Below are 12,333 nucleotides of genomic sequence, written 5' to 3' on the forward strand. Positions count from 1 at the left end.
CTGGCTGGGCCCTGGGTGCCCAGGCTGCAGCCCCTCGTCCCGGCGCCGTTAGCCCCGCTCCTGGTGCTGTTTTCAGCGCTGTGGGACCGTTTTGCAGTGGGAAGGGGGGGAAATACCCTCGGGACTATTTAACATCGGTATTCTGTGAATCAAGGTGTTCTTCCGCGGCGGAGCCCTGCGCGTATCCTTCCCCGCAGCAGCCGGATCTCGTCTCGTGTCGTCACTTCCTGCCGGAAGTGCTGTGGGAGAGGCGGAAGTCGGTGTGTCTGTGACCGGGCGAGACGGCGGCCCGGGCGGGAGGCGGCGGCGGGGCGATGTCGGCCAGCGCCGTCTACGTGCTGGACCTGAAGGGGAAGGTGAGGCCCAGGCGGCGGCGATCTCTGCGGGGCCGAAGCGGAGGGGCCGGGCTCGCTGAAGGGGTCGGGCCCCGGGATGATGGGGGGTCCCCCGGCCTCGTTGGGGTCTGCGGGAGCCGCTTTCCCCTTCCCGGCGCCTCCTTGCCGGCAGCCCCGGTGTTACACGGCGCTGTGAGAAGGGGAGTCGTGGCTCGTGTCTCCTCTTCGCAGTTACAGGTGTCGAGGGAGGTGCTAGCAGGGCCCCTGGGCATCCCACCTGGAGTAATTAATCCCTGCCGTAATTGGGGATGGTTTGTCTCGGAGGGGTTGCATGGTTTGCTATCTTAAAAGCGTTATTAGGGCGTGGGCAGCAACAGGTGAAGAATAACTCCAGAAAGTGTTACTTCGCTGATCGGAATGCAAATCCTAGTCACGTATTATCTTGGCCTTGTGATTTGCATTTATAGTATGTGTAGGAGCTAGAGTGAAGCTTGGTGGCTTTTTAAAAGTTACTTAAAGAGGCTGTCCAAATATCTGGCGCGTTGGTCTTGCATGGTAACATCATTTCACGAAAGAGAAAAAATATAAAGATTTTGTTTCTGTCTTTATAGGTTCTCATCTGTCGGAATTACCGTGGAGATGTGGACATGTCAGAGGTGGAGCATTTTATGCCAATCCTTATGGAAAAGGAAGAAGAGGGGACGCTTTCTCCTATTCTAGCACATGGAGGAGTTCGTTTTATGTGGATTAAACATAACAACCTATATCGTATCCTTTATACTGCAAATAGCTCGCATACGCTGATACATCAAGTGCTGCTTTATTATTTTGGGGTTTTGTGTCTAAAAGCAAAGTGAGAGAATGGCTGAAGTGATGTAAGGAGGCTCTATTAAATAAAGCTGTTTTATGCTTTACGTAGTGTAATGTGCACTGGCAGTACAGGGTGCAGAAAAGTGTTTAGTTTGATTTTACTCTACTAAATTATTTCCTGAATGTTTATCTTCATATCTCATTAGACCAGAGGTACTGTTCATAAATTAACTCATAGGTTTTTTGGCCAACTCTAGTTGCCTAAAGGCTTTTAAAAATGCACTTAGTAAACATGTTTCTGAATGGTGACTTTGAATGCGTGTTCCTGAACATCCTTTATCAGTTGTTGCAACTTCTAAGAAAAATGCTTGTGTATCACTGGTGTTTTCATTTTTATATAAAGTAGTTCAGGTGAGTATGAAATTTCCAAAGTAACCTCCCTCTTCTTCTTGGTTCAGTCTAAATCTGATCTAAATAGAAGTGCATAGAGCTTTCACATTTTTAAGAACTCTGTAGTAATAGCATTTTTACTTTATATTTGATTATTTTGTAGAACTATCTTCCTAACCACTAATAACGGAATTGATATTTTGTAGCTGAGTAGGCAAAGGATGTGACACAATGCTGTAAGTAGTTGCACAAGACCTGAGAACACAGAGGAGAATTGTGAACTTTTGATGCATGAGTAGTGGCATATCACATAGATTCTATGTTTGGTTCATCTGTACCTGGCATGAAAAATATTTTCTCCAGAATAAATATTTTTCATAATAGTTAGAGTTGCTTCTAGGATTCTCTAGCTCTCTTTTAATTGAGGTGGGTTTCCTGAGGCTAATCTTCTGAACAGAATGCTGTTTGTGAATTATGGGGTTTGGTTTGGAGCTTCTTAAAAATTGCCATTTTAGATGCAAGAACACATTCTGAATGTGCTGTACTTTCTCAGTTAATGTCCTCCTTCTTCCCCTCCCTCCTGTCGCTTTGTTTCAGGTTTTTTCTGAATATTTCAAGGAGTTGGAAGAAGAGAGCATTAGGGATAATTTTGTTATTATTTATGAGTTGTTAGATGAGCTTATGGATTTTGGTTATCCACAAACCACTGATAGTAAAATTTTACAAGAGTAAGTATCATTCTGCATCACTTACAGTGACAAACTCCTTGGAAAGTTTTGAGCATTCTTCCATACACAAACAAATGTTTTGGCTTGGTCTAGTTATCAAAAAAGCTAATTTTCACTTTTTCATGCCAATTATGTGGCTGTAAAGGTACATCACTCAGGAAGGTCACAAACTTGAAACTGGAGCTCCGCGTCCACCTGCCACTGTTACGAATGCTGTTTCATGGAGATCAGAAGGGATAAAATACAGGAAAAACGAAGTGTTCCTGGATGTTATAGAGTCTGTTAACCTTTTGGTGGGTACCTTTTAACTTTTAAGGAGAATTTTGATAGGAAGTGTTGAAAAGGGCTTATTGTCTGAAAACCTGCAAGGGTACAATAAAAAGGCAGACCGGCTAGACTGTGATGCTCAAAACAATGTCAGTCATTAAGAGCAAGTATCCATAAGGACATCCAGCAGACAAATTATGCTTTATTTGGATGTACTGCTGATTTCTGATACGTCCTTTCCTCCTCCCTCTGTGCCTGTCACCTCCCTGATCTAATTTTACTCTACCGGATTAATGTCCCAGGAGAAAGACACCCAAGAAAACTTGGGACACAGGGATGGGGTGGGAGTGTTGCTTGATGTCGCAACATACCACATCAAAGCCATCTTACCTTTCTTTTTGTTTTTGTTTAGGTCAGTGCCAACGGAAATGTATTACGGAGTGAGATAGTTGGATCCATTAAAATGCGAGTCTTTCTCTCGGGAATGCCAGAGCTGCGCCTTGGTTTAAATGACAAAGTTCTCTTTGATAATACAGGCCGTGAGTATTTCGGTGATATCTCAATAATCATGAAAGGATGTTATCTGAAGTCTTAGGTTTTGAGATGCTTGAGGTTCAGCTGAAAGGATTTGTTCTAAGATGATAGAAATACTTCCTTTATCAAGGTAGAAAACCACATTAGGTCTTGTGTGACAGTACCAAGCAAAGATGGAACGCCATGGTAATACGTGGCAACCATCTAGGCTCCCTCATCTCTTTTTGCTTGGGACTTCTGCAGTCCTAAAAACCTATAGCAAGCTAAAGAAAGTGTTGGCCAAAAGGGAGGAATGTCAGCAGACAACTGCTTAGCTGTGTAACTTGCTGCAATGAGACTTCAGGCATACTTGGTGTAGCACCTTGAAACGTGTATTTTCTGCTAGGTGGCAAAAGTAAATCAGTAGAACTGGAAGATGTGAAGTTTCACCAGTGTGTTCGTCTCTCTCGCTTTGAAAACGACAGGACAATTTCTTTCATTCCACCTGATGGAGAGTTTGAACTCATGTCATATCGTCTTAACACCCACGTAAGTCTGGATGTTTGCATTTTTTATGTGATAAGTGTTTTAGATTGTAGGCAAAATTACTAATGGCTTTCCTTTTTTTTTTTTTCTTATAGTATGGGTAGCATAGTAGTTTTCGAGTTAACTGCTAATAGCAAAGCTTTGTGCTTGCTCATTTTGGAGGAAGTAAGAATGAGTTTAGAAATAACTTGGTAATAAGTCTCTTTTTTTTCAACTACTATTGAAACTGGTTCTGAAATAACTTTTCCTGCGATTTATTTTTTTTTTAAGCTAACTACATGATGAAATGTCAGTGTAGCAATTCATTGTGCTTGACAACAGCAGTATTTACGTCACTGAATTTTATTAGAATTTGCTAGCCACAGTGATAAGGATAGCTTTCCTTTCAGAAAAGGAAAAATTCAGTATAGAGAAGGTCTATAATATGCAACTATGACAGGCCACAACAAATGAAAAGTTTAGTATTAATTTTTTTAAGGGCAGCAGTTTGAATTAGAGTTATTTTTAGGGCTTGTCATAGTTGAGTCCCTAGTGTGTTAAATTATCAAATACTTTGGACTAAGTGTTTGTTATTAGGGATTAATCTGAGACATACCTTTTTAAGCCTATGATTCTTGTAAAACTTGGTTCTTGCTATATCAATGCTTGCTCATTTGTGTAATTTTTAAATTTTTTTTTTAAAAAAACACAACTCGTTTGTCATTTTGAACACCGCAGACTTTCTGTTTCCTTTGGGGTTCATGTGTTAAGTGTAGCTTTATGGGAAGCAACATTTTAATGACTGTGTCAAAGTAAAACCTACAGCTGTTAAGTGTTTTTCCCTCATAGGTAAAACCACTGATCTGGATTGAGTCTGTGATTGAAAAACACTCGCACAGCCGCATCGAGTACATGATCAAGGTCAGAAGTTCTAAAATAATTGCAGCAAATTTTGGTCTTCTCTTCCCTTTGTTTTCAAAGCTTGACTAGCAGTATGTGCATTTTTGTACAAGTATTTAGTATTTGTGTGGGACTTGCATTTTTTGAAAACTTCATTTGTAAGTTACGATCTCGGTGTTACAGTTCTGTTTCTCAGGGTGTAGGTTGGGATGGAGGGGAATTGTCTCGCAGCTCTCTGAACTCACTAGCATAATGGAAATACTTAGAGGCCTGCTTTTCTGATTGTTTGGTTTTTGGTTTGTTTTTTTCTTCTTCTATAGGCAAAAAGTCAATTTAAGCGTAGATCAACTGCCAACAATGTGGAGATTCACATTCCAGTTCCAAACGACGCAGACTCGCCAAAGTTTAAAACCACTGTTGGAAGTGTCAAATGGGTTCCAGAGAACAGTGAAATTGTCTGGTCCATTAAATCTTTTCCAGTAAGTGTTATTTTTAGTCTTATCGCCTAATAATGTAATAATTACTTAACATTAATATTTTATGAATGTTCAGGCTCCGCCTAAAGCAAATTCTAATAGTATCAGACAAGTAGTGCTGGCCTCTTCCTCTTTTCCCTTGGATGAAGGATTGGAACTTGCTGATAAATGTTTAAGATACTGTTATTTATATTTGTTTAACTGGGATAATTCTTCAGAACTAGGTTAGAGAGCAGATTTTTGAGCGATGTCTGTGGATGGTGTAATCCCTTGGCCTAGGTTTAGCAGCAGCTGTTTTAGTTTGTCAGACTCCTTCTTGGGTGGTTCCATGAGCATGAGCTCTTTCAGATGCTAATCGTGTGGTAGTAGAGCTGTCTGTCACCATTTAATCAGAATGGTCAGTGGCATCCTTGTCTTTTGACTATGAGGCTGGAAGAAAATGAATTAAGCCTCAGGCTGGTCCTAATTCGATCTGCATCTTTAAAAAAAAAAGTACTTTAAAATAAAAACAAGTCCTTTTAAGCCCCGTAGAAGAGCTGAAATGAATAGTGGAGTTCAGCCATTTGACATTAAGAAAACAGCTTGTATTGTTGCAAGTTTGTTTTTTTTTTTTTATTTTTTGTTTCAAGAAAAAAAAAAAAAATCTGTCCCTTTTGGGTAGGGTGGAAAAGAATACCTGATGAGAGCTCACTTTGGACTTCCAAGTGTTGAAGCTGAAGATAAGGAAGGAAAACCTCCCATTAGTGTAAAGTTCGAGATTCCATATTTCACCACTTCAGGAATCCAGGTCAGTAGTTGAAAACAGAAATACTGGCAAGTTAACATGCTAGACTCTTAACACACAAGTTTTTTTCTCATCTTCTTGATGATTCCTGTTCAATGTTATCCATAAAACATATTTTAGACCAAAAAAATATTTTTCTGTTTTGCTAAATACTGCTTGGCTGACATGGGAGACTTTATTTCTTAACATATCTTTCTTTCCAGGTTCGCTACTTAAAGATAATTGAGAAGAGTGGCTATCAGGCTCTCCCATGGGTTCGTTATATTACCCAGAATGGAGGTAAATGGAAGGCAATAGACTGTAGACATCTCCAGCTTGCTTATTTAGTTTCTCCAGCATGCACCTACAAATTGAAACACACAAAACCAGTTTGCTCATGTTCTTGGGTATTAAACTGTACAGTTTAGATACATGTTAGATTAAGGTATGCTGCTTTTTCCAGTCACCTTTTTTTGGTGTCTTAATGAAAGACCCAATGGGATAGTTGAGTAATGCTGTTCAAATATTTTGTAATTAAGCTGGGATTTTTGGAACGTAAATTTAAAAAGAAATTGCTCACACATATCACTCTGCCAGCTTTCAAATGTGTAAGACACTGTGTACTAAAAGATACTAGATTGTTAGCAAGGAAAAGTGGTGGGGGTGTGTTTGGTTTTTGTTGTTTTTCTAATCTAACTTTTTTCTGGCATGGAAGCGTGACTGCCTGCAATTACCTTAATCGCTTTAGAGCTCGTTATCGTGGCCATTCTAAGCAAAGATCTGGTTTTATTTTAATCACTTCATCTCAATTTACTACTCTTAGTGAGACAATTCACTAAAACTGGGGTTTTGGGTTTTTTCCCCTTTACAGACTACCAGCTTCGAACACAGTAAAACACCTCGCAAGCACCACAGATGACGAAACTTCAGGCCTAGAATTTGTTTGCAGAAGCTTCTGTGGTACTGAGAGCTGTGAACGTTGTTGCCAAGGGTCTTGTTTCTGCAATCTTGGATTGGCAGGAGAAAGATTGGAAAATTAGTGTTTTCAGTAATGTGTTTGAGCATTTGAACCATTAGTATTGATTGTGTGAATATTTATTTCATTCTTAGAACATGCTGATCTTGCTGCTAAATGCTAATTATGTTAGGAGTAGCAGTTACCTTGAGGAGCCAGGAATACAGAACGAACCATGAGAATCTCTTGTCAATGCCTTGTCTGTTACATTCGCAAAGTTTCTAGTATTTGTATTTTAGGATCTCTAAAGACATTGGCAGCATTATGCTACAAATTAGGGAGACAATTGTGCAATTAAATGACTGCTGAACACTTAGTTGTATTTAGCCCAAGGTATTTATTTTTTTCTGGGCATTTGGGTGCCTTAACTCCTTCAAAGCTCTGTTAACTTATAAAAATTTTTGGCATACGAGTTAAAACTATCTGAAGTCCAAAAATACTATTTGCTCTTTTTGCATGGCTTCAAGCCAATTAATCTGACAGAACAACTTCAAGTCAAGGGTTTGGAAACAAAAACCGGGGTTCGTTTAAAGACTAAGTTAACTGAGAACAAGAGATCACGGAAGTAAATGTCTATGGGAACATCTCTGTGGAAGCATGATGGTTGCTAGTTCAAGTTAGTCGAAATACAAGCTGAAGAGTTTCAACCCTGTGATACCCCTAGGGCATGGACACCCTATGCCAATTGACTACTATTTGCCTTTTTTACATTTCTATTCATAAAAAGTTCAAAACTGTAATATGTAGACGTAAGACCTTAGATTAAGTATTCAAAAACAATTTTGGAGGTGATGAAATTTGGTAGGAAGATTGGTTTTATTATTATTTTTCCAGATAATAGTAATATACTCCAACCTCTTCCTGAAAATTGATTGTTGTTTATGAAAAGGCCGATAAAAATACAGTTGCCATCTTTCTTCCAGCCTGCCTTTGTGTTAATTTCGGGCAAATATTTCCCTTTTTTACTAGAGTTTGCTAGAATTGTTTATCCTTTTTTGTCCTAAAGGGGGGTGCTTTCTTTCTCAGTCTTTTCCATTTGTAAACAACTATTATTATAACTTCCTGGCAGAATGGATGACAGTTCAGAACATTATACTTAAAGGTATTATTTTTTTTTTACATGCCATTTCATTTTTTTTCTGAAAAGCTAAGATTGGCATGGGTGTACATAGTTATTTTGATTTTTCAGAAAAATTTTGATGGTTATCAGTATTTTCTTTAAACAGTTTTTAGAATGTTTTGGTTTGAATTTAGTACTCCTGACAGGTGCTAAACTTAAACCATCAAAATCTAACTATATATATATATATGTCCGCAAAGGCGATGTAATACACTGTGTGCAAGGTTCTCCGCCCCACTCTGTTGACAGTCCCTGACTGCCACAAGATTGAGAAGATACTTCAGTCACTGTCCCCACTAAATACTTGTAGATTATATATAGAGATATACCTGTGTATGCAGTATATACTATTAGCAAAAAATCAACTCGGTTCCCCTGAGATGCTGCTGCTGTAGTGTTGCAGGAAGATCAGCCCCAGAAAGGACCGATACCTGAAGGTACCCAGGTGATAACCAGGCAGCTGGTTAGGCAACGGTAAGCGTGGACCTGTATATTCTGGAGTAATGTTACTGTATTTGTCACCCAACAAGCTTGATGTTGAAACAAATCATCTGTTCAAGATTTTGGTTCCACTCATTTTCATTTGAACAATTAAGCTTATGACTGGACTAAACATTTTTGTATTAAAACTGTAATTGGTTGACAAATCACTTTCTGATGACTCTGTTCTTCAAAGTGTTTGCTTATAATTATTTGCCTGTAAAATGGGATTCTGAATAACTTCATTTGTTTTCCTGTTGAAGGTTGTATCTTGCAGACCAGAACAGTATTTTCCCATATTTTGTCACATTTGACTCTCTTTTGATGATAGGGCATCAGCTGTGCTTGTCCAGGAAGTAATAAAAGGGCAAAAATCTTCTTTGAATCAGTTGCACTTCACTTGTTCTTTTTTCAGTTTGATCTACAGCAAGTTCTAGCCCTTAATATTAGAGTACCTTCAATTGTTCTGGTGTGAGGCCTGGATAAGTGGAACTGAACTTCCTAAAAGCTGAAAGTATTCATACACCTAATTCATTTACCAAATACTGACAAAATCTTTGCTTTTCTGTTGTTCTCTGCAAAATTCATCTATGCACCATAAAATCAGTGCTCATTAGCACCCTCTTATTTCAGAAAGCAAAAGAAATCCACCTCTTCATCCATTCATTGTCGAAATGTAGGGTCCATGTGTACTTACACAGGCATAAAGGCAGAAATGAAGAGATGTGGTATTAGTCTAGCACTAGCGCTTGTTCAAGGAGTAACTTTTTTTTGATAAATTTAAATATTTCTTATCTTGGTGGCTTCTGTTCTCTGCCTAATTTGGAAAAATGTAAATTTGATGGTCTGCCACTATGTTACAGGTAAGTGCTGCATATAAAATACTTTAAAAAGACAATTTGCGTAATTCAAATAAGCAGTAAAGTGTCTTATCTGTGTTTTCAGCTCAATGTGGTTTCATAGGTGTGTTATGTGGAATCTGAAACATTAAAAGACTAGACTGCTTCAGTGGCTCTGAAAACACACCTCGCTTCCTAATGCTAAGCCAGCAGTGTTTAAGTGTTCTCTGCAGTCTTGTTTTTTATAATAAGCTGGAAAGCGTGGTTTTTTTTCCTCAGCAAGCTGAAGTGTGTTTCCTGTGCTCTATCCTTAACACAGACTGCTGGCTCAGAATATTTCAGCAGCAGGAAGTGTTCCCCCTCTCCCTCCCCAGGCATGCAAAACCAACCTCATCTACACATTATTTAATTGCTAACTGATTAGATAGCTGTTCCTCGAGGTGCGTCAGCGGCACTCCCCCATTGGAGTAAATAGGTAGTTTTACTTCCCGTAGTGGGGCGTACGTGTGTCTGATACCTTGGCTTTCTTAGAATGACAGATTGCAACACATTACTAGGTCTTTGGAGGTTTTTTCCTTCCCCCCCCTCCCGGCCATTTCTGCCAGTAGATGGCATTCTGATCATGCTGCATGCTTCCCATTAATTCTCAGAAAGAGTCGTACACCCACAGTATGTACAAAATGTGGCTTTTGATTTGGAAGGTATTGCTTTTAGTTCCTCTGAGTTTATTAAAAAAAATATAATTTTATTTTTTTTTAGGCTTACACAGCATGATTTTTGGAGTTCAGTAACTTCTCAGTTTAGTTTTGACAGTTCTCTCTTAACGTTCTTACTTCTTTCTGTTACTCTCAAGGGGCTGATAGTGGCAATACTGCGGAACAGAGTAGAGGGCATCAGTGCAAAGGGAAGGGATGAGCAGCTCTGCGGTACCACAGAAGCAGCTACTCAGAGTTGTAAGTTGGTGGTGTTGGACATTGCTGGGTCACAGTTAAGACTCAGCTGGTCATCTGGAAGCTCCTGTTTGATGCAACATAGGAGAAAGAGTATTCCCCCTCCCCCCCACCCCTTGATTACCTCTAGAGAAAACTGGTTTCGTCTTGCTAAAAGAAGCCAGAACCTACCTCCCAGTCAAATAAAACGGGCACATTAGAAAAGCTTCATTCCACCTCTTGTCTTCCAGCTGGGGAGATTCTTTCACTGGTTTTCTTTCACAACTTTCTACTCTTCCTTCCTTACTGCTATCCTTTTATGCCTGTATACTGTTTGAACTGCTTAGATTTGCTTCCTCACTCCAATCTGGGCTGGTTTTGTCTATAAAACATTCTTACACCTAAAGAGAGACAAGAAGAGTTTATCCATAGTGGGTTTGACTCGGGTTAAGAGACTGCACCTGTTTATTTCTGACTTTATATTCTGTGACAAGAAATGGGCTAAACCTTGGCACCTCTATCTTTATCTTGTGCCAAACACAGTATGTTGCAATTTGTTCAGCACATTTGGCTTCCCCCCCCGCTGTGGTTGACACCCACTGCTGTTTGTAATTTCAGCAGCCCTGGCACTGCGAGGATTGGTGGCCTTGCAGAAAATCGCGTGAGAGAGCAAAGTTAAGGAACAATATGAATAATCTTAATTGCTATGGTAATTAATTATACAACATTCTCATTTATGCTACAGGAGAAGTTCTACTGAAATCACAAACGATCATAAACCTTTTTTTCCACAGAATTTTGTGCAATCCAAAGTGTTCTATAAGTCATGCCCTCCCTACGCACAGATAAAACTTGTTTCTCTTGTAGTTACGGCACGTTGTCTTGACTCAGCGTTTATGAAAGCGCAGTTAGTCACATCTCTCACTATAGTCAGATGCAGGAGGTTCCCTTTTGCAATTATTTCACTTTGTCATTAGTGCATTAGTTAAAGACTTTGGGTCCTTCTGTATTTCCTCCCTTCCTGGGGCTGGCGAATTGGGCTGTAACTTTGATCTCTTTGGCTTTGGCAGCGCAGGGTCCGCGTGCGAATCGTGGCCAGCTCTGGGTGTGGGCTCTTCACGATGTGACCATTGCTCTGGGCAGCAGCGCGTCCGGCTCTGTTCCTTGCGCACCAGTTCCTAAACAAAAAAACGTAACGTGTTTTTAAAGATAGGAGTTGTAGCTAAACTCGGTTCTGTGTTCTGTTCTCCCGAAAATGAAGGATTCTTGTTTTATTAGGATGCGTTCTGGGCTAAGTTCCCAGGAACCTGGTGTGAGCAGCCATCTGAAATGGAGATCGTCAACAGCCCTGCAAAATCAATGGCATCACATGGGAAGATTAAAGCCACTTTTCCCACTTCAGCTGTTCTGCTGCTCTGTGGTTGTTGGCAGACTCTGGTTGAACCAGAGGATAATTCTGAGTTTAATATCAGAAATTATGCCCAGTTTAACCTTATGACCTGTGTCTCTCTCCTTTTTCTTCTCCTTCCTCCTTCAAGCTGCTAGCATTTCTTCATGCTCATTCGGGTCTTCTCGACTGCCCTGGCAGTTGCAGCATTGCATTGGTGCAACTTCGTTGTGCTGTAGGTGGAATTACTCTGGGTTATTCTCAGAAAATTACGGACTTGAACCTGGATCCTCCAAGTTCATTTGCAGGCTGATGGTCAAATAAATAAGCAGAAACAGGCCTGAATCAAATGATCAGCAACGTGAAGAACAAGACGCTCCCAAAGTCAGCGTGCTGGGCTACGGCCCGTTCTGGAGAAAGTTTTGTAAGCTTAGTTCAAATCTTGGCTGTGGATTTGTACCTTGGATCAAAGTTTTGTTGCAGGCCCTTCTCCAATATAAAGCAAAGAAACGTAAAACAACAAATATCTAGTGAAATCCAAACACAATCTGCTCTATGTTATGCTACAAAAATGAATGAACTCTGCCTCCCACCCTCTCCCACTGTGACTTGCTGTGAATAAGCACTGCTCAAAGGAAACTAGCGCAAGAAGTTCTGCCTCTTTCCAGCAGGAATAACAATTGAGCAAGGAAAAACGCTGACTAGTTTTATCTCTGCTCTTCCAGTCGGGCAGGTATAGGTGAAGAACAGATGGGGTGTTTTAAGTAGCATTGAAAGGACTCACCTTTAGCACGGAACTAAAGCCCAAATATTCAGTTATAAGGCTATAAAAATGTCCTGCATAAGGAGCATCCTC

General features: G+C 40.1%; 1 protein-coding gene across 2 annotated transcripts; it reads left to right on the plus strand.

Annotated features, from left to right (window-relative positions):
* The first annotated feature begins 62 nt into the window (after window positions 1–62).
* Window positions 63–8,707, plus strand: AP1M1 (adaptor related protein complex 1 subunit mu 1). Of its 2 annotated transcripts, XM_049808207.1 has the most exons (12): window positions 63–356; window positions 947–1,103; window positions 1,489–1,556; window positions 2,133–2,263; window positions 2,409–2,556; window positions 2,943–3,069; window positions 3,450–3,592; window positions 4,418–4,489; window positions 4,789–4,947; window positions 5,606–5,731; window positions 5,932–6,007; window positions 6,579–8,707. In XM_049808207.1, exons 1-12 carry the CDS (start codon window positions 315–317, stop codon window positions 6,599–6,601), a joined length of 1,272 nt encoding a protein of 423 aa, XP_049664164.1. In that variant the 5' UTR covers window positions 63–314; the 3' UTR covers window positions 6,602–8,707. The 2 variants fall into 2 exon arrangements, with proteins under 2 accessions (XP_049664164.1, XP_049664165.1); XM_049808208.1 differs by lacking the exons at window positions 63–356; window positions 947–1,103 and having other exon boundaries at window positions 1,699–2,263.
* Window positions 8,708–12,333: the final 3,626 nt, after the last annotated feature.

This window comes from Accipiter gentilis, chromosome 8 (genome assembly GCF_929443795.1).
Source record: "Accipiter gentilis chromosome 8, bAccGen1.1, whole genome shotgun sequence".
Taxonomy (NCBI): domain Eukaryota; kingdom Metazoa; phylum Chordata; class Aves; order Accipitriformes; family Accipitridae; genus Astur; species Astur gentilis.

Bases quoted from the DNA above. Each gene is read 5' to 3' on its own strand.
- AP1M1 (XM_049808207.1), top strand. From the start codon at position 315: ATGTCGGCCAGCGCCGTCTACGTGCTGGACCTGAAGGGGAAG. The intron at 1,104-1,488 runs GTATCCTTTATA...ATCCTTTATCAG, and splicing joins TAAACATAACAACCTATATC to TTGTTGCAACTTCTAAGAAA. The intron at 4,490-4,788 runs GTCAGAAGTTCT...CTTCTTCTATAG, and splicing joins GCATCGAGTACATGATCAAG to GCAAAAAGTCAATTTAAGCG.